Genomic DNA, 23,328 nt, shown 5'->3' on the forward strand with positions numbered 1-23,328 from the left:
GTGGAGGCGGTGGGGGAGGGGGTAGAGGGGAGCCAGTCCTGTTGCATTGGGGGCACCCACAGAGCAGAACAGTTCTGTAAATTGCCCTAATTAAAGGTGCAGTTGGCACCTGGTTTGCTAGAGACTCCAACATGGTGTGGTAAGTTACTAGGTGCTTTGAAATGGGTGGGTGGCCAGAGAGAGGAACTGTGTGGCACGCTGTCTGTCATCAGTAAACCAACCACAGGCTACTTGCAGGAGGGGCTGATGAGGATGGGTTCCAATGGTTGACGTGAAATGGAATGTTAATGATAAAACGAAGAAGAATTTAGTGACATGGGATAGACAAACTTGACAGAAGATACTCAGAGCTCTCCCCAACACACGGGACACGAGCCTGTGGTGAGAGAGCCTGGCAGTTCCCACCATGAGTATACTCCGACTGCCCTGCTGGCAGGCCAGAGTGGGCATAGGACATGGAGGAGGGGCTCTCTGCAGTCCGAGGACATCAACTAAGAGATACTGAGAGGGCCTCCCCGGTGGTGCAGCAGTTGAGCGCTGGGCTGCGAAGCTGCCTGCAGCCTCTGCAGCGCCGGTTCGATCCCTGGCCGCCAGTGAGGATCCCACATGGCGCTCAGATCTCTCCTACCGCGCCCGCTGCTCCCCTCAGCAGTGTACTTCGTCAGTCTGCCTGTTCTGCTCCCCACTCTGGCTCTGGTGAATTCTCTCACCCTCCCGCGCTTCTGACTATACCCAGTGCTTGTATAAATAAATAAATAAATCTTAAAAAAAAAGAGAGATACTGAGAGAGGCACTGAAGTTCCTATCCCATTCACTTTTTCACTTAGCGATCGCACTGTTGTTTAGCACCCACCGTGAGGTTGTACAGGTCTACTAGGTTAGAAAATACAGTGCTGAATGAAATGGAGATATTATCCATGACAGAAACAGATGTACTAGGGAGAAAGACATTAAGACTCACATAAACAAACATATAATTACACATCATAAGAAAGCCTTTGGAGAGAATGTACAGGGTGTTAAGGGAGTATAATAAGAGAAACTGATCTAGTTTAGGGGGTAGTGATGAGGGAAGAATCTCAGCAATTTCAGATTTACATCAGAATCAGCTGGGGTGGGGGGAAAGAAGAGATTTAATCATTCTCAGTAGAGAGAGAGCAGACCAAGAGAAAAAAAGAGGTAGAAAAGATGGTTGGGTAAACCAGGGTAGTTAGACATGGTGAATGATATTCCTTTAAATAAGTTTAAGGAAAAAAAAGTGAACTAGAACAACAAATATATGGAATTAATAAAAAAAAATTGTATATTTTACCGTCCAATAGACTTCTAAATATTATTTTTTAATTAATTTTTTTTATATCACTGTTCATTTTTAAACAATATTTGTTTCCCCCCACCCACTCAGGTGTAGTCCCCACAGAGTTTCCTTCACCAATGCACCCGTGCACATCACCTCAGTCCCCTGTGCTCCTCCCTCCCTCCCTCTGATCCCTCTCCCTCCTCCTCCCCTGCAGGATGTCTCTGATTTATAATTGTCTGTTTTTACTTTGTTGTGCTTTGTACTGTTATTATTTTTTTATATTGAAGACTCCTAAATATTCTTTATTATTATAAAATCATTCCTGTTGTAATTAAGAGGAATGAGTGAAACACTGAAGCCAAACTGTATTCGCCTTGCTTTGGGATGCTTTTCTGGGATGCTTTCAAAAACAGACCAGTGAGGACTATAATTTAGATCTGTTTATAAGAAATACCACACACACTCTTTAATAAACTGCTTAAGGGTATGTCATGCTGGTATGTTCCTATATTAAAATTAACTATATTTTCTAAGTTTGAACTCAGATACAGCAGAGAAAGCAGCCCATGAAAATCAGTACTCAATTGTCTACTTAAGTCCTGTTCCATTAAAAAAGGTGAGCACAAGGGACTATGGCAATGGTGCACGGGTAAATTCGTTGTTGGAATTTTACGGGGACTACACCTGAGAGGCGAAAGCATACATTGTACAAAAAGGAATGGTGTAAAATATATTAATTTTTTAAAAAAAATTATTTTTCACCAAAAAAGGGTGTGCTATCCAAAGAAAGTTACAGACATCCATCATTCATTCTGGAGCTATTATTCTTTTTTTTTTTTAAAGATTTATTTTATTCATTCATACAAGCACTGGGTACAGTCAGAAGCGCAGGAGGGTGAGAGAATTCACCAGAGCCAGAGTGGGGAACACAACAGGCAGACCGATGAAATACACTGCTGAGGAGAGCAGCGGGTGCGGCAGGAGAGGTCTGCACGCCATGTGGGAACCCTGCCTGGCAGCCAGGGATTGAACTCGCGCTGCAGAGGCTGCAGGCAGCTTTGAAACCCAGCACTCAACCGCTGCGCCACCAGGGAGGCCCACTAACTATTATTCTTACTCTACACCTGAGCACAGAGTTAGGAAGTGTTGCACTGTCTACTCTGGTGTTGCTTTCTCAAATCTTTCACATCTTACACACCTACATAGTGTACCTCCTACAGAAACGGCACATTGATTTTTTTGATACTCTGAGCCAATAGCACAGTTGTTTCAAATTACTTAAAAAGTTGTAGTTCAAACAATTTCAAAGAGCACGTGCATGCCTATGTTCATAGCAGCGCTGTTTGCAATAGCTAAGCTTTGGAAACAACCCAAATGCCCAAAAATAGATGACTGGATCAAGAAGATGTGGTACATATACGCCATGGAATATTAGTCAGCATTCAAAAAAGATAAACACATGCAATTTGCAGCAACATGGATGGCGCTGGAAGGGATCATGCTCAGCGAAATAAGCTAGAAAGAAAAAGAAAAATACCGATGGCCTCATTCATAGCAGGAATCTACAAAACTTAAATAAGGGACCAGGAAAAAGAATAACTATAAGAAAGAAAATATCAAAATCAACAAATAACTATGAACAAGAGACTCTTTATGGGGGGTGGGGGGCGGGGAAAGGAGGGCTTGGGGTAAAAATAAGGGGGTTGTAATTGTATGGAGAATATAAAAATAAAATTTAAATTAAAAAAAAGTTGTAGTTCATGTTTTTCATGGACTCTTAATATGAAGCTATTGGCACAATAAGCTCCCTTTTAACCAAAATGGCATACAATGGGCTGATTTTCTGAATGTTCTAGCAAACAAGATTCACAGCCTCTACACTGCCATGGTCCTAGATTCTCATCATCCATCTGGCCTGGGCTTAATGGCCCTGGCTCTGGCCTCATTGCTCTCCACTAATGTCCTGCACCAGAGTGATCCAACATGCCAGTCACGTCATGCAAGTTCCCAACTCAAAATTCTTTAATAGCTCTTCGTTATTGCAAGAATGAGTTTAAGTACTTTATCATAAAATTCCTGATCTAGCTTTCTAGGCCCATCTGCTGCCCCCTTTCCACCTGCTTGCTTCCCTTGAATTTTTAAAGAACAACAATTTTGAGACTCATGAAGTTGCTGGAACATGCCTTATTCTCACAGAGTTGTGGCACATCTTCATGTACATTCCCCCAAAGTACTGCTACTCAGCTTTCACTCTTTACCCAAATGCTCCCCATTCTGAAGTCTGGCCTCACTTCCCCCAGGAGGTTAACACCCTCCTTCTCTTATGTTCCTCCTATGTTTCTTGCATCCACCCATTACAATGGTTAAATTATATTGGGACTCTTGGCCTCTTTCTCCCCAAACAATGGTGCACTACATCTTCCCATTTTTTATCTCAAGCACCATCCTTCATGCCTGGTACACACAGCACATGCTCACAATTTAATAAATTCATGAATATATTAAAAATCCTGTTTTCAATGTTGAATTTTACAGCTACCCATGTATTGTGTTCATCACACTGATAATTTATCAGCTAATTATTATTCTCCATCACTTGTGTGCATATTAAGTTATTTTATTAAAATTCTACCCTGCTGCAACTTATGAGCTCACTGCACATTGACCTCATGATTTTTAAGAGCACAAACTCTTAAAATTAAGATCTTTTGTGAAAATTGAGCAGTAAGGTCAAAAAAACCACCTGGAATTTATCCCAAAGAGTCATTTGCCAGTCTCAAAAAACAAAGTTGGATAGCAGAGTGTTTGAAATTTTACTCACGTGGTACAGTGTGGTCTCTGGCACAGGTGTGCCCATGATGTCTTGTCTCAGCGCATCCATTTGCAAACTAGGTAGCAATGAATAGTGAGTCGGGCTATTACTCTTGTCACCCTTCTTTTTTGACTTCTTCCCTGTGTCTTTTTTGCTGTTTCTCTGAAACATGTATTCTTCTTGAGCAATTTTTTCATTGCTCATATATCGGAGCAGAGAGTTTTCTATATAAAGAAAGATAAATATACAAATGTCAGTATGCAAATACTCCAAATCTGCCATTCTTCCTTAATTGTGCTATTAACTTCTACTTCAGAAATGTAACAATTTAATTTATAAAATATCTATGTAGTGAAAATATAGAGGATCTTAATTATTTGGATAATAAGGCAGTAAGAAATAGGTAGATTAATCCTCCAAGTTTGATCTCTGGACCAACTGAATCAGAATCACCTGCAGAACTTGGAATAGAAGTTCTGGGTGTGTGACTCATAAAATTTTTAATAAGCTCCCTAAGAGGGATTCTGCTAAAACCTGATGACGAGCACTGACTTAAAGCAACCTAGGATAACATCCTTGGAGAAGTTTGAGTACACATTATGAACCAACAGTCAGGAAACTTAGTTCATAAAAATCTATGTATAAATTGATAGCCAACACTTAGTGTTTCACAAGGCTTCCACCCTCCCACAAGATGTCACTATCAGATGAAATCTCACAAGAGTGACTTGTAGATGGCACATGGTAAACATGTCTCTACTTTTTTTTTTTAATTAATTCTATAAAACAAACAAGGCTAGAAACTGAAGTTTGGAAAATGGAATGAATACACAGATGTAAAGGAATCTATCAATGTTTCTATATTTACCAACATTTTCTGAAATGCTCAGTCTATAAAACAAGTGTTAAGAAGACTAATGAAGCAGATACTATGCTTGCTTATCCCTACGTGGTCTGTGGATCGGTGTAGTAATGAAATAAATTTTGTACATTGACCAGATAACAGGAAAATGGGTTAAACATACCATGAAGGAAGATTAGGTTCTATGAAGTGTTTTGCTTTGTTTGGATTTGCTTTATTTTTTATCTACAACCTTATGGCTCTCTGTTTTGGAAAGTGGAAGTAGCATCATGACCGCCTGGGCCCACCATATCCACATTTGAACAAATCCCATCTGGTAGTGAGACTTTCAGTTGCTCTCTTTACAGCTCACCTCAATAGCAAGATAAGTGAACATAAACACTTACTTTTGGTAGATACGTCAAGTGTAGCCCACCCCCAAGTAAGAAGATAACCCTGAACAGCAAACAGAAGAGAAATAAAAGCAAAGCAGTTTTTTTTTTTCCATTTCTCTATGGTTTACATTAGAGTCACTGGCCCAGTGTCCATTAGCCTTTACCCATGTTTCACTGTTCATTTTAAGGTTGTATACAAAAGTAGCGAGGCTGCATTGTGGAGCAATAGGGACTGATCCCAAGCTATTCCTATTTACTGACCTTAATTCATTTATGCAGTTTCACACTTCTGACCTTGTTTTCCAAATATTACTTTCAAATAACAATCAGATATTCCTTTTTCACACTGTACTTATCTACCCCAAATCCTTTAGGAGACATTCAGAGAAGGTATCTATGTAATAACAGATCAAGAGAGTCAAACATTGGTCTGAGTCGGTTTGTATGCACCATAAAGTCAATGAGAGAATGAAAAATTTTCCACTGAAGCTATAACATCCTATTTAAAGAACATTTTAATTTGCTTTTTGTTTCAACAGCCCATCCTACACTGAAATTCTAGAACACTTACCTCTTCTACTATCTCTCTTCATCTTATTTGGATCTTCATAGTCCCCCACCCAATTATATTCCACTGGCATAGATATAGGTCGTAGCTTGCCTAAACACAGAGAACAAAATTCACATCACATTGTTTTTCTTCCCCATGTCTGCTCAAATTTACACTGATTTTTAGCCACAGTCTGCAAAACACACTCACTCATATGCAACATTATGGTTGGCATTTGTGTAGATGAAAAATGTGTGTTTTGAGCCAGAAGGTGAAACTGCCTGTGGCAACTGGCCAGATAATAATGCAAACTTAAGGAACTTTTTATATGTAATAAAGAATAGCCTAGGTTTGCTTTCTTAGGAGTCCCAGACTTTAAGAGTGTGGTCCTTTAGAAAGAGGATCATTGCTTCAGTGATTTTACTTCATTTTCAATAACTGAATCTCTTAATCCCCAGTGCTCAAGTGTCTAGATCTTGACACAAGGTTGCCCTTGTGTTGGACCTGCATGCCAGGACATTAACCCATTGTTTCATGTTGGAAAACGACAATGCTAATTTCTCCTCTTTACTACCTCTTTAACCCCCTATCACCATACATTCTGGATACCACCGCGCCTCAGCAATATGATTGGATTCTCTTTCATAGTCTATAACTGCATCTGCCTCAAGCATCTCTTTTGCTACAGAGTACATGTCTGGTTTACAGATTCAAGTAATCACTGCTTCGGCCTGCCCCATTTGCTATATTCCTTTTCCATTTCCCTCTGTGACTGTATTTCTACTAAACAGCATTTTCTTTTAGCAGGCAGAACTCAAGGCATAGATGTCAAGGATAACTTCTTAGTAAGGCTGCAATGTATTATTTTCGATCAATTTGAAAATTCCTAAAGCACAAATCAGCCAAAGAAAATCATACAGAAGCTTTTAAAGGACACAGACATACCTTGTTTTATTGTGCTTTGCTTTATTGTGCGTCACAGACACTGAGGATTTTTGTTTGTGTCCTTTAACAAATTGAAGGTCTGTGACAAACCTGTGTCAAGCAAGTGTATGGGAGCCATTTATCCAATGGAATGTGCTCACTTCGTGTCTATGTCACATTTAATGAATGCATGTACCCTTTTTTAAGATATAACACTAGTGCATTTAATAGATTATGGTATAGCGTAAACATTTATATGCACCAGGAAACCAAAAAAGTTGTATGATTCACTTTATTGTGATATTAGCTTTATTGCAGTGATCTAAAACCAAACCTACACTGCATCCAAGGTATGTCTGTACTGAGTACATGTCTGGCAAATGGTAGGAGCTGAATAAATTTTGATTGAATGAAAAGCACAAATGCATACAGGACTGGATCATAACAATAATGACTGTGATGATCATGATAACAGTACTAACACATTTACCGTATGCCACATATTGTTTAGGGTTTTACAAGTATTAAATTGTTTAATCCTCATATTATAAGAAATATACTATCATTATCCTGATTTTGCCAGATAGAGAACATGAGACAGGTTAGATAATTTGTCCGAGAACACACTTGGTAAGTGGGGAGGACCAAGTTTCAAACCCACGCACTCAAACATCATTGCTGCTACCATTTTTGGTGACTTCAATATTCACCTTTCAATATTCCTGTCCTCTCTGTTTCGTGAAGGTCTCTCTACCCATTTCTATGGTCATGTGCTTACTCTCATCATCTGCAAAGGCTGTAATCCCCAGCCCCTAGTATCCTATTTTCCAACTGCCTCTCCAGTTTCCACTGGACATTCCAACTCGAACAAGTCGTCCTTCCTTTCCACCTTTCAACCCTCTCGGTTACTCTCTGGCCTCTTCACTTCCCTTCTTGCATAGCCAAATTTTGCAATCAGTCACTAAAATCAGTCCAAGTTAGAAAAATTCTGTTAGGAGATTTCTATTTCTATTTCTGTTTTTAAGGAAAATGTGCCAAACTTATGGCTTTTGAATATGTAGCTTTCATTATGATAGTTTATTTAGTATGTTTTGCTAAGCTCTTTTAAAGTCCCAGGTTGAACTAGGCATGATAAAATCACTAATGAGCCAAAGAATGCAGTATTTATTTAGTGGCTTCCTTTCAAGGTATGCAAATGACTTTATAAATGATCTCTTAAGAGTCAAACATTCTCTTGAAGTAGGTCTCTGTGCTTTCACAGAGGAAATTTGGGTGAGCTGATACAGGTTGACATATTCTGCTCATCCAAGGCTAGGTAAAGGTTTTAGAAGGTTCTCCTTTTGCTATGTCTATTCAACTGCTTTGCAGAATCAGTCCTCCAGATTTTAAGTGTTTGAAAGCTTTACTTTTGAAATTCCTACTATTTATTTCTTTAGAATCTGGTTTTTAAAATAAACTCCATTTCAGTCTGGGCACTGAAGCTGAAGCACTAACAGTTCTAACACTGTTTCTACATGTTAGCAAGAAAATCTTTTGAAAAGTGAAAAATCTAATGAATAAGTAGTTGTTTTACTTGTTCCATATGTTACAAATATATAATTTTATCATATAAACTACACAATTATATAATATACTTTTATTATATATGATATGTAATTTTATTATATAATATATAATTATATATTAATACTTTTCAAAGACTTGATTGGCTTGGAATCAAATGTATGTGTTCATAAATAAGAAATGCACTCACACATAGAATGTTAAATACTTAATTGTAGTCATTGTATTTGAGATCTCTGAGATTTTCATGAAGCCAAGTCATTGAACCATGTAATTAAGTCTTTGATATTTCTGGTTATATCATCAACTGTAGGCAAAAATTTGTAGAAGATTTAAACACTGTCTTTTCACGGAGTGATTTTTTTTTCCAGAGACATATGCTATATATTACTAATACAAAATTGAGGAAATATATTGAATTAAACCAAAAAATGAAATAAAAAGTCTTAATTAAAATTTATTTTTGGAGCATGTCAAACTTCTGCTTTTATTAATAAAACTATGAAATTAGCATTGTAAATCAAATAAGTATTTTTTATCAAAATAAGTATTTTGAAAGTATTATTTGTTTAGGTATAACAAATAATGTTGCTTATAAGTATTACTTTTTAAATTCATTTTATGTTATGCTGAAATACTGACACAAACAAACAGTAACGGAACAATATAAGGTAACATTCTTTTATAAATAGCAGTCTTCGGCAGATTGAGAAGCAGACAATGGCTTAAATTATTTCTAATTCCAAGCACACAGATCTTTGATTGCAGTTTGCAAATGTTTGCCACTCTATGTATATAGCAGCATTTTAACTTTACTTGACAACAAAGTTTAAATGAAAAAAGGACTTTGTGGTTTGATGCTTTAGTACTGCTGATATAAAAAAGAGCACTATAAGCATTATTGTGATATAGATGGACACTATTATACTAATACACACAAGGTATATTTGTAAGCTCACGTGACTTTTTAAGGCTTATTAAATACATTTGACTAATTCCTATGTAAAAATTTAATACTAAATATGAAAAATATGAAAACAATATATCTCTTTAAGAAGTAACACATACCTACTAATTCACAATGAAAAACAATAATCATCAAGAATATAGTAAAAAAAAAAGAGCCCATTAAAATTTTTTTGCTGATTACTTTCTCTTAAAGTAACTTTTTATTCCTCTAAGCATAAAGCATTTATTAAGTGTAGAGCTCACTTCATACACTATCATTAATATTGCAATATCTCTGTGCTAGTTAGTTTCATAGTTAAACTATTATTTTGTCACTTGACTATTCATATCTGTTGCACATCTGGAATTTTCTAACTGGGATGCCAACAGAAGCACAAACCGTGGGCTGTAATTCTCTCTACTTTAATAGAAGTCATAGAGTGGAAAGATTAATATTTTTGGATTTTGTGTGAATTTTATTCAAGTATATTTTTTCACTATGAACTCTTTGTGCAATTAAACACAAAGAGAATACTAAGTATAATTTTGAGAATATTGAAAAATAATGGAGTGGTTTGTAATGAGTATTTTATTATTTAAAATACTGTTTTAATATAAAATTGCTATGTTTTAATACTAGTGTAAGAATTACTTGAAAATAAAATAACCTTTTCCTTAGATAATAATGCAATTCAGAGCTATTACAAATGCTACAATGTCCTCTGGCAGTTAACTGCTCGCTCTTCAGGGCTCCTTAGCTCTTTCCTTGTGCCTCTGGTATATATGATGCTTACTATATGATACTTTGTTTATAGGTTTTTCTGCTTTTTGGCACAAGCCAGGTCTTATATATTATTTGTGTGGATGTTCCTGGGAAAGACTGACCCAGAGCAGATGCCACCGAATTTCTCCTGAGTACTTGAGTGGAAGGACACTAGACATTAGGGATGTGCCAAGTCACTGGGATCTTCACTGGATCCTGTTTCCTCCTACCTATTCAAGGACATCATTTGAGCATTCCTCCCTTTCTTTGTCCCATAGGATCACATTTTTTCCCCTCTCTACACAATGATTTCCATTAACATATAAACATGCAATTTTTATAATCTAAAAAAACCCCATCTCCTTTCACCATTAAAATCCTACCCAGGCCTCCCTGGTGGCACAAGGGGTTAAGCACCGCACTATGAAGCAGTCTGCAGCCTCTGCAGCAGGAGTTTGATCCCCAGCTAGGGAGCAACCCACATGGCGCAGCAGACCTCTCCTGACTTGCCAGCTGCTCCCCTCATCAGTGTATTTCAGTCAGTCTGCCTGTTCTGTTCCCGGGTCTGTCTCTGGTGAATCCTCTCACCCCCCACATCTCTGGTCTGTACCCCAGCTCTTGTACGCATAAATAAATAAATCTTAAAAAAAAATCCTACCCAGCCACTACCTTATTTCTCTGCTCCCCATATGCAGGAAAACTACTAGAAAACCTCTATTCTCAGTCTCCAATTCCTCTCCACTCCCATTTCTCTTTTTTCTAGCTTTATTGAGGTTATGACTGATAAATAATTTTATATATTAAGGTTGCAAAACATGATTTTTAAGGTATACTACAGGATGATTTAATCTATGTACATTATGTAATGCTTACCACAATTCAATTAATTAATACAACCAGCACCTCACATAGTTACCATTTTATCTTTTTGTGGTGAGAATACTAGCAAACCTCAACATGGAGGTTCTTCAAGAAATTAAAAACAGAACTATCATATGATCCAGCAAGCCCATTTCTGGCTATATCCCCAAGGAAATGAAATCAGTCTCTCAAAAGAGACATTTCCACACCCATTCTCACTACAACATTGTTCACAATAGCCAAAGCATGGAAAAAACTTAAATGTCCATCAACAGATGAATGGAAAAAGAGGTGTGTGTACACACACACACACACACACACACTCAGCCATAAAAAGAACTGCTGCCATTGAGAACAATCCAGAAGAATCAGGTGGACATTATGCTAAGTGAATAAAGTAACCTAAGGGTCTTTCTCATGCACTGGGCCCAAGAATCCAAGCTATAGTGTTAGTTTCTGTTTTCACCCTCTTCCTTCCTGTCACCTTCCTGTTTCTCTCTTTCCTTTCCCTTTCCTTGCTTTCTTTCAGGCAGTATGTAAATTTGACCAACACTATGCATTTTTTGAGCAAACTGAGCCTTAGAAAGCTGGGTAAGTAATCAATCAAAAGTAGAATTCCTGTTTCCGGACCTTACCTAGAAACAGTCCCATAGTGAGCTACCCATGATGTCTGTTGAAATACTACAGAATTGCTGCCTTTTTCAACTATGTCACTTTTTAAAACTTTCTCCCCAAACATGCTAAAATCATTAAGTTTCAGGGTGATAAACAGCATCTGAAAAGCAGTCTTTTAAAGTTGCCAGAGTGGAAAAACAGACTTCTCCTTAAGTCTGACATACCCTTTAGTGCTCACAAAAAAAGCTTTCTGTAGAGTGTAAGTAGAAAAATATATATACATATATACACACATACACACATCTGTTCTGAATATTTTAGCCAATATTTTGATGAAAATGAGTATAGTAAGGAATGTTAAACTATCAGAATACCACGTACACCCATCAAACGCTCCACATACCAGACAGAAAAATTACTTTCAGATGGTTGACTGCATTTCTAGAAAAACATCCTGAGGTTATTTAAGGTAGAGAATCACACATTTAAAGAGAAATAAAACTAAATTAAATGGAAGGCCAGTATATTTTAAGGATAAAGGTAACATATCTGGATCTAATAAAATAAGTAAGAATTGGGCACTTTGATCTCTAGAGCCATATTTTTTAAATTTCATTTTTTTGGATAAAAGGGCTTGGGAAAAACTTGGTTTATAAACATCACAATGTGCTGATTATTTAAGTACTGACTTTCATGCCTTAAAAATAACATAAATCAAACCCAAAACCAATTATTAACTTGAAATTACTTTCAGTTCCATTAACAGAGGGCAAAAACAATTAAAATCTCATTTCAAAGAATAAGGTACATCTTGTTTGTACATTTTCCTATTGCATTCTAAAAGTGACATATTTGCATATCATACATCCAACAAGAGGCTGATATTTAAGATCTACAAAGAACTCACACAACCTAACAAAAGGTAAACAATCAAAAAATAGGAAGCGCTAAATAGACACTTCTCCAACGAAGACATACAGATGGCTAACAGGTACATGAGAAAAAATGCTCATCATCATTTATCATCAGGGAAATGCAAATCAAAACCACAATGGGATACCACCTCACACCCATGAGAATGGTCCATAGCAAAATGACCGGAAACGAGTGTGGGGAAGATGTGGAGAAAAAGGAACCCTCATACATTGTTGGTGGGAATGTATACTGGTCCAGTCTCTATTGAAAAATAGTACGGAGGCTCCTAAAAATATTAAAAATAGCTCTAACGTATGATCCAACAATTCCACTCTCAGGTATCTACCTGAAGACGTAAACACACTAATTCGAAGGGATATATGCACTGCTATATGCATTGCAGCACTATTTACAATAATAGTCACATTGTGGAAACAACCTAATTGCCCAATGACAGAGCAGTAGATTAAGAAGATGTAGTATATATACAGTAGAATACTACTCAGCTATTTAAAAAACAATGAAATCTTGTCATTTGTGACAACATGGATGGAACTACAGGGGATTATACAAAGCAAAATAAGTCAGAAGGAGAAAGTCTGATATAAGATTATTTTTACTCACATATAGAATATAAAGAAACAAAACAAAGGAACAGACAAAACTAAACCAAACAAACCTTAGAAATCTGTAGAACTGAGGTCACTAGAGGGAGAGGTGGCCCAATGGACGATGGTGGAGGACTATGGTGTCTTGGTGGCGCATGTGGTGTGCTAACATACTTCGAAGGACGTGTGAACCTGTACCTCTGAATCATATACAGTGTTGGAAACCAACATTATCTCAATGAAAAATAATACAATTTTTAAAAAGTGATCTAGGGCCTCTCTGGTGGCCTCTCTGGTGGCACAGCACTATGAAGCACTCCGCAGCCTCTGCAGTATGAGTTCGATCCCCAGCCAGGGAGCTGACCCACATGGCTCAGGAGACCTCTGCTGTCTCCCCCGCTACTAGCCTCAGCAGTGTATTTCCGTAGATATGCCTGCTCTGCTCCCCACTATGTCTCTGGTGAATCCTCTCACCGTTCACACTTCTGGCCTGTACCCAGTTCTTGTATGCATAAATAAATAAATCTTTTAAAAAAAAAAAGCTATCTAAACTTTAAATGGGTAATAATAAAAATTGCTGGAAAAAAATTCTGACCTGCATCATCAATTACATGGAAATTTTAACACTTAATTTCAAGGCTAACCATATTTTGAGCCAAATTACCTTTCGTAAATTTTCTACCATGAAAACCAACATGCTACACACATTGGAGTTCAGAAAGACAGGCTTTCATAGTTGAAATGTTGCCACTTTACACAGAGGCACCTCTATATTAGAAGTGTGTTGGAGGAGTGCAAGGATTCAAATAGTTTAAATACTGTCCAAGTGACAGATCCTCTGAAAACATCCAGTGGGTATAAGATGCTAAATGCTTTTAAAATTTAGCTAAAATAATTTTGCACTTTGCATTAATTAAGACCATGGATTGAAGACTTTAATTGGAAATAAAATGACATCTTGTAGTAACTTAATCATAATTCCTTTCACATATCTTTCTCTTTGGGATTATATTAGTCAATGAGGCTAGTAAGAAAGGAAGAGAGGAAAACCTTAAGAAGCTCCAAAGTTAATTTCTCAGGATTTTACTAATAATCAGTGTTGGAGTTAGCCCAGGAATACGGGGTTTCTTCTCTCAGTGATGAATTCAGGACCATTCATTATACAAAACTCCAATCCTTTTCTTTTCAAAATAAATCAGAGATGTGTATGATTACTGCATTTTTTTTGTTTGAAGTGCCCTCCCAGTAAGTGTACAGTGCTTACAAAATATTCTAGAGGCTAAGTGAAGAATTAATGGAGGATTGGAACATAAACCATGGATATAACTTTGTATTTGTTGTCTATGGCCTTGACAAAGATAGAAAATAAACTGGCTTGACATGATGTGTTACTTATAAAACAATGCTAGGTTGTTATACGTATACTTTTAAATGGCTGTCTGTTGTTTTAATTACTTGCTCAAATGTCTCCAGTCATTAAGGCAATCAATGTAGAAGTTTTAGTCATTTCTTCTTTAACAAGATTGGACTTAACACTTGACATTTTCTATTCCCAGGGATCTATGTGCTCCATGATTGTTGGGAAATTGTTTTGCAGTGATACCAGTAATTCTATAAGGAATCCAGATTATATAACACCATGCAATGATCTCTCCAATTAGTACTTACTACTTTAGATTTTATCACAAATAAGATTTATATAGAAAATGGCTTTTCTGCATGACAAAAATAAGAAGACATTCAACATGCCGACTGTTAGGACAAGCCTCAACTTAAGAACAGAAGTTTTCCCAAATGCTTATCTATAAAACAGCTGCTTGGAATATAAGACACAAAGAAATTTATCTTTATTATATGGATATTGAAGAGGAGCTGGAAAATTATATTTTAGCATTTGCCATCAAATATCAGTTTCACTGGCAAATTAAAAAGCAAAAAAGTTCCATTGTATAAATATATTTGGAGAACAATAAGTTAACCCAAATTCAGTAATTTGTTCAAAGCCCTTAATATGCTAATGTGCAGTTATTAATCTCCAAAAGGGGAAGAAACTATGCAGAGGTTCCCAATCTTAACCCCAGTATCTTTCTTTCATACAGACTCTTAGAACCTGTGAGCTAAGGAAGTTATTTAGGAAAATGCAGTATTACTTAAGCCACATTGTGACTTGAAAGCAAACACTAATCACTCTACTTAAATTTTATTAGCTGCCATTTATTAGCATTTATTAGCTTCCTCCCTCAAACCCCCCTCCAGGGGAAGATGCATTCTGATTTTAACTAAGGACAATGGGTACCCTCCTGTTCCAGGATGTCATGCTTAGGTTTTGTATTGTAGGACTGGGTAGGTAGGTGATTCCAGACACCCACAGTCTTTTTTTTTTTAATAAATTTTATTTTTATATTCCCCATACAATTGCAACCCCCTTATTTTGACCCCAATCCCTCCCCTCCCCGCCCCCACCCCCCATAGAGTGTCTCTGGTTCATAGTTTTTTGTTGATTTTGATTTTCACTTTCTTATAGTCATTCATTTTCCTGGTCCCTTATTTAAGTTTTCTAGATTCCTGCTATGAGAGAGACCATCCGGTATTTTTCTTTTTCTTTCTGGCTTATTTCGCTGAGCATGATCCCTTCCAGCGCCATCCATGTTGCTGCAAATTGCATGTGTTTACCTTTTTTGAATGCTGAGTAATATTCCATGGTGTATATGTACCACATCTTGATCCAGTCATCTATTTTTGGGCATCTGGGCTGTTTCCAAAGCTTAGCTATTGTAAATAGTGCTGCTATAAACATAGGGGTGCAGGTGCTCTTTGGAATGGATGTTTCTGTGTCCTTTGGGTAAATACCTAGGAGTGGAATTGCTGGATCTTATGGAAGCTCTATGTTTAGTAGGTCCAGAAATCTCCACACAGCTCTCCATAGTGGTTGGACCAGTTTGCACTCCCACCAACAGTGCAGGAGAATTCCTTTTTCTCCACATCCTCGCCAACATTTGTTGTTGCTAGTTCTTTTAATATGTGCCATTCTCACTGGAGACACCCACAGTCTTAAACTACTGCCCAGAGTATGTGCTAAGTGTGAATACATAGGGGGCAGTAACTTCCCAGATTCTTTGAGTTAAAAAACACAGGTCCTTTTTGTTAGATGAAAGCTGAGTTTGATTTTGTAGCCATATATAACCTGCTTTTGTCTGTCAAGTGGATTCTTCTTAAGTTAGCGAGGGTTTTGCAGCAGCAGCACTCTTGACATTACAGACCAGATGGTTCCTTATTGTTGGGAGCTGTCCTGTGCACTTCAGGACATTTTGTAGTCTCCTGAGCCCTACCCACAGTATACACCAACTAAAAATGTCCCCATTGTCAAATACCCCTGGGGGGGTTACTTTCTAGTTGAGAATGAATCAATTATTTCAAATCTTGGCTTTCCCATCTGTGTTTAAGGGAAGCCCTATTTCATCTACTTCCTATCTTTTTTATTCATTAATGTATTTGAGCAATTTATTCCCTCTGATGTCACATCAGCTTTGTTGATTTGGTTTTCTAGTTTTTCCATTTTGTCCACATATTAATGGTCTGGAAATTATTATATCAGTTTCTCTTTCTTAATCTTAGTGTTTTACTCATTACATAGTCACTTCAATTCTTTCAGGGTGATCTTTGCTTGCCAGGTTTTACTTCTTTCAGAGTCTCCAATGATTTTACTTATTTTAAAGACTATTATCTCTATTCTTTTATAAAAAAAGCAAGTAGGTTTAAACTTTAAAAATGTGTGGGATCTGAATTATTTTCAGGATTCTGATGCTTTGAGGCCCTTCTGCTCAGTTTGTAAGTTACTGATTTCCAAAATTCAATTTACAAGAAAACTGGATCAGAGTAGTGTCTAAATGTCATTAGCTATTTGAATGCTCTTACTTCCATTTTCACAAAGTCCGGCAAACCAAAAGACACGAACAAACATTAGTCATTTCTTTTAACTGCTATCATTTAAATGGCTGATTATTGGGTAGGTAGAGAGAACAAACCAAGAGAACACTTCTGGTCCTTTTTTCCTCTATGAAGTCCCTCCACAGGAGAGGGGGAGATGTTAATTTGATTCATCAGCACTTGCCAATCATTGGGACACTTTGATTTATGAGCAGCAATAATTTATCATACCATTTAGGCACTATTTCTTGGGTACTTTCTATGAGGCAAGAAAAGTGCTAAGTATTTGACATACATTATCTCATTTAGTCCTCATAAAAACACTGAGTAGTATTGCTATACCATTTTACAGATAGCAAACAAAAGCATACTGGTTAAGTTGCAAGTTCAGGGTCAATCAATTACTAAAGGTCAAGCTGTTATACCAAATTCAGGTCTATCTGACCTCTAAACTCATGTTCTGCTATTTCTATCAGTAAAATTATACAAATTAAGGAAGACTGCCTTCCCTAGGTAATTAAATTTTACATTAGAAATAAACTTTTCTATTTCTATGGCAAAATACTGCTAAACTACTTTTCTATCAATTACAAGATCCCTTAACACCATAACCTTGACGTTCAAAATTATTTTGTTAAGCTAACCAACATGTAGTCTTTATGAAACGTATTCAATAATCCAAAGGAATAAGAATTCTTATGAGTATAGTATACATCCCATACTTCCACATTTTTGATTCGTTAATTTCTATTTGTATGGTTACTTCTGCTTCCGAAGTGGTATATTTTACTTGAACACAGAAATTTCCTATAGTCAGAATTCCATCTTTTTTTTTTTTTTTTTGGGGGGGGGTCTAGCATAGCTGATGAATGACAATGGAATTTTATCAGATAAAGATTATATTAAAAAATCACAGAAAAGAGAACAGGCCTGGATTTGGAAGTAAAGAACTATGAATGTACTGTGCGTATCTGCTCCTTCAAGAAATGTTTGAAATAATGCTGTAATTATAATTTTATTGCCCAAAGGACAAAAGGAAGTTGAAAGACAAGGAGAAAGGGAATGTTGAAGTACATGGAGAGAACCTGGAACCTATAGGCAATGTTCTCACTTCATGTTGATGAAACTCAGTTTACAATATCATTGTCCACAGGCCCTTCATCACTTACTGTTTACGTGGAGAAAAGGTTTTCTCTTGTCCCAACTACTCAAGTGGTAATGCTGAGGTACAATAGTACAGAAATTAATTTTCCTCATCGCACAATGTGTACAAATAACATTTCTGAGGAACATTTCTAAATTACCAGCTGTGCACCCATTCATGTGCTTTTGTGAGGTTTTGGATTTTCAATAAATGAGAAAAGATCTGGATTCCTTCAAAACATTACTATTTGTGATATTAAAATGTTTACCTCCTATTCTCATAAAATCTGACAACTCATGACTACAAAGGGACTCAGCCAACTGTGTAAACCTCTTAGCAGTCGTCTATGCATAGAGACGTACAATGATGGAAAAACAAGGGCAAGGAACCTCTGGATAGCAACTGATAGCATCAGATTTGAACCTCTGTCTTTGAAGCATGTGTAGATGAGACAGAGGGTTAAAGTGATTTAATGCTATCCCTTTCCCCATTTGATTTTCATATTAAAATGTCTTCATTTAAAAAAACTGAACTGTTTATTCATGGCATTTATTCTTCTAAGAATTTTAAGTGGCTATATTAATATTATTTACATGTTAAGATCTTTAAACATTTATTTTTTCCCCCAAGCTATACTGAGGTATAATTGATAAAACTGTACACATTACGGTGTGCAATATGTGGTGATGAGTTGATAGATGTACACACTGTGAAACAATTACCACAATCAAGCTATTTAACAGCCATCACCTCACATAGTTACTTACCCTTTTTATTGATGGTGAGAACCCTTAAGATCTGTTCTCTTAGCAACATTAACGTTTCAGTGTAAAAATGACAATAGTGAAAATAAATACCTAATGGGCACTTTCTAGGCAATTCACAATGTGCTGTCATTAAATTCTCACAATAGGTGTACGAGACAGATATTATCATCTTCATTTCATGAATGAAAAAACTGAGGCCTAGAGTCACATCTCCAAAGTCACACTGGAATAATTAGATGGCAGAGAGGATTACTAAGCGTGGCTGCTGCTGTAGCCAATGTGAGAGACCACTAAGCCAGGTTGCTTCCCCTACTGTCTCTGTTTCTAGAAATTATTCTTATCTATCTTTGCAGGAAAGTAAAACCTATTTTATGTTCTCTGCATTACAAAGCATATATCATATCGATGCTCATTTTATTCCTCAATGTAGCCATCCTTTACTAAGGTCTGTCAAGGCCACGACTATGTAAATGTGTTTATTGTAGTGTCAGTAAATATAAAACATGTACAAGAACTTGCAAAATCAGACTTAGTTCTGCTTGCCTGAAATCAAATGCTTGAATTTGGAAGGAGTAATACATTTTTTTGAAATTGTTTTCCTATTATTTGGCAAATTATTTTAATTACATTTAGTTAGTACCATTGGTAGAGTCAGCAAATATCTATGGGTACTTAATCACAATTCAACCACTTATTAGATGGATAAGCTATATAACCCTTCTGTAAAATCAGGATTCTATTAGTGGTATTATCTCACAGGTTAGTTGTGAGGATTAGATGCGTTAATGCCTCTTAAATGGTTAGAACACTGCTTGGTATCCAGGATATAGAACAGCACAAGGGGCAGTTTACTTCTTTTCTTTTTTTTTTATAGAGGCATGTTTTATTTATTTATTTGTTTGTTCGTTTGTTTGTTTATACATGCACTGGGTACAGTCAGAAGCACGGGAGGGTGAGAGAATTCACCAGAGCCAGAGCGGGGAGCAGAGCAGGCAGAAGGACCAAAGTACACTGCTGAGGGGAGCAGCGGGCGGCAGGAGAGGTCTGCGCGCCATGTGGGACCCTCCTCTGGTGGCCGGGGAGCAGCCAGGGATCGAACCGTCGCCGCAGAGGCTGCGGGCAGCTTCGCAACCCAGCGCTCAACCGCTGCGCCACCGGGGAAGCCCTGTTTACTTATTTTCTAGAAGGGCCATTCATGTCTATTCATGCTACACTTGCCTAATAACTTAGGGCGAATAACTGAACTTCATTTAGCTCATTCTAAGGCACAACTAATGGGTCTGTGATATAAAATGAGAACCTTGGTTAAACTTTCTTTACTGCTGTGTTTCTCTGTCACTGCAACTTTCCTAACTACTTTCCTCCTATATCTAATTTTAAAATATGAATATACCAAGAGAATATAACATGTACATACATGTTTTCACCAAATTCATATGCTAAGAATTGTATGTTTCACCTTTGCCTTTCAAAATCCTGTCTAGAGTATTATAATCTTAACTATAAACTCTCTTGGAGCAAACAGGCAATCTGGAAAGTTAATAGCTTGGCTAAGTTCACATACTTCAAGTTAAGGGTATTTGTGACTAATTAAATTGAGCACCATAAGGCCAAAGGACATATACTGTGCACTTTTAGTTAGGTATTATACAAAAAAAAAAATGCTTATAAGTTTAAATAACTGTCACTTCCAGAAAATATCATATGTGATTTTTTTTTTTTGTACTTCAGGTAATTTTTGCAATCACAAAACAGGATGATGTACTTTCACTATCATTATTTTTAAATCCAGGAGGAAATTGTCACACTTGGGCGGGGGGGGGGTCCATGCCATGGGACTATTTCCTAGGTTAAATAAAGAAGTCACTCACTATTGCTTATGAAAGTTTAAAGTACTGGGGCCATGTCGATCTGACCTGTGATATTTATATGAACCTTCAGCTATAAGACCTGGGTTTGAGAAGGTGCCAGATGCTTGCTGTGGATAAATGGCATTTTGAAACCCTGAATGAAGACTACTTATCACCTAAAAACTCAGTATCAATGTTATTTCTATTTATGTGACTCTCAAGGCAGACTGTGGGGCTTCAGCTCCAGCATTTTGTCACAACTTCCTGTTTACCTAAAGTGACAGCAACACATATGTTGATTTGTTCCTTCCCTCTGGGTCTGGGTTAGGACTGCTTTCCAGGGAGGATTTATGATTTATTCACCTTTGCCTCCCCAGGCCTTAGCTGCCTTTACATACACAACAAATATTAGCTGGATGTGTTAATCTTCGGGAAATATGCGACAATTTCCTGAACGTTCCATGCAGGTTTTATTGTTTAAGATCTAATTTAAAAAATTAAATACACTAAACTACTAGTTACCTGAAACAACCTTCAGTTTGTGCTAGGAGATATGTACAGGTATCGGCACTGAAGGTTGATATTAATATTTCAGGTTCAAAAATCAGGATCAAAGGTTTAAAACAGAACTTCCTTGTATCTCTTTTAAACATATATACATTTATTTTCTCCTAAGTTGTTTACAAAAATATATAAAATGCCTATAGAATTTCTAAATTTTCTAAAATTGTTTTTTATTGGGAAAAATGATTTGGGGAACATGATGGCACTAAGGACTTTAAACTGCAGTCTGAAGAGACCACCAATTCATCCTCATTCAAGACTCTGGTAAATATATTTTCTATAAGCTATCACCAACAGCTTTATTGACTAAAATTTCCCCTTAAACATTCTAATCTTCTTCAATACAAGTGAAAAACAGCCAGAAAATTCTGGAACATAAGATAAGGAAGTATTCATATAGGTTGTTGCTTATCCAATAGCAATAGGCATCTAGTAAGTACTTGTAGAATGAATGACTACAAATAAAAAATCTTACATAATGTGATGAGACAGAAAGAACAATAACACAGAGGGTAGGCCTCTGTACTGCAGCAGTTTACTAGGTAATAGGAGAAAAGCAAAGGTGCAAAGATCTCAAATTATGACACTTCAAAATAAGTGTCATCAAAGTGGTATAATTGAGGAGCTATGCTAACGAATATTTATTCTTATTTAAAAAGCACATGTGAGGAGAAAAACAAAGTGAGGTAAGTATGGTTCCTACTCTCTGGGATCACTTTGGGAAAAACTTAACATACCTAATCTTACCAAAGAACTGTAAGGAAAGAGGTACTTGGTGACTAAACTTGATGGGGCCATAGGAGGGAGGCATATGACCATAATAGACAAGTAAGGGGGAAGGTGAAAAGACAAAGTCAGAAACAACATTTCTTTGGCTCAGTTCCCAGTGATCAAGTATGGACTAATCAGCAGGGATACTGTCCTTCCCCGTAGCATAAGCTTCTCACTGAAAGCAATTACTCTGAAAACTGGAAAGGGAAGGGTACAGACTTCCAATTAAATCCATTCATTCTTGCAATAAGATCACAGGCTTTACTACTTTAACTTTAAGCAACTTATCTGCAAATCTTTCAGCTATACTACATCAATTTTAAGTATCTGTTATGCATCACTCTTTCTTGGTCATGCATGGAAAAGCAGAAGCCAAAGACAAAAATTCCTAGGAACACGGCTAACTCTAGGCCCATCTAAACTTTAAATATGGTATGTTCATCCTATTTAAAATCCACATCCATTTAAATTTTAGTTTCTTAAAAATACCAAAGTTAAGATGATACCTTCCCTAGACAAATCTAGCTAAAGATATTTTTAATTCCTTAAGAATAAAGGAGATAATGGGCCCAGTGGTATTTCGGTAGGAATATTCTATTTAGGATTAGTTATTTTAAATTAGTCAAGTTGACAGTACATGTTCATTTTTTTAAAAAGGAAAAAAGAAACCCTGAATTATTCCAATTTGGCAACATCTGACATACAAAAATTACATGTAATTCTAAAGGATTTCAGAAATCACTGAATGAGCTAAAACGCTACCTATTGTTTTTCTTATCTTTGGAAAAGCTAGAATTTTTCACGTCACGCCTCATGTTGTTGAAATTCTATTTAGAAGCATACAACAGACACATATCAATCATAAAGATTCAAAAGCTATTAGGTGATTTTCATAATACAAAACTCCATGAACAAAAAATTGAGATTTCAATACCAGATATATGTTCTTATGCCAATGTAAGAGAAGAACTCTTACCATAAGTTGGGGTGCTTTCTCGTCTTCCTTGACTACTTGATCTTCCTTTTTCATATTCATAGCAATACAAGACAGTATCTTCCTCAACAATATTAAATCGCTTTCGATATTCTTGATCCAGAAACGAATTTGGTGATTCAGATCCCTTATGTACTGGCTTGCCGACCATATGTCCTCTGAGGTCTTCGCAAGGAAGGTTTCCTTTTTCATCCCTAAAAAAAGGGTAGATAGAGC

At 36.7% G+C, this 23,328-nt stretch overlaps 1 protein-coding gene across 4 annotated transcripts in view; it reads right to left on the minus strand.

Moving 5' to 3' along the window:
• Positions 1-23,328, minus strand: part of CNKSR2 (connector enhancer of kinase suppressor of Ras 2) — a 238,242-nt gene that overhangs the window by 71,966 nt on the left and 142,948 nt on the right. For 2 of the 4 annotated variants that reach the window (XM_037512620.1, XM_037512617.1), the window contains 3 exons: positions 23,095-23,306; positions 5,920-6,009; positions 4,122-4,336 (listed from right to left, as the gene is read on the minus strand). In XM_037512620.1, coding sequence (XP_037368517.1) covers positions 4,122-4,336; positions 5,920-6,009; positions 23,095-23,306 — 517 coding nt within the window. The remainder of the gene's footprint in view (positions 1-4,121; positions 4,337-5,919; positions 6,010-23,094; positions 23,307-23,328) is intronic. The other 2 variants (XM_037512621.1, XM_037512618.1) reach the window with 1 other exon arrangement.

This window comes from Talpa occidentalis, unplaced genomic scaffold, assembly GCF_014898055.3.
Source record: "Talpa occidentalis isolate TD23 unplaced genomic scaffold, MPIMG_talOcc4v2.1 talOcc4.15, whole genome shotgun sequence".
NCBI classification, from domain to species: domain Eukaryota; kingdom Metazoa; phylum Chordata; class Mammalia; order Eulipotyphla; family Talpidae; genus Talpa; species Talpa occidentalis.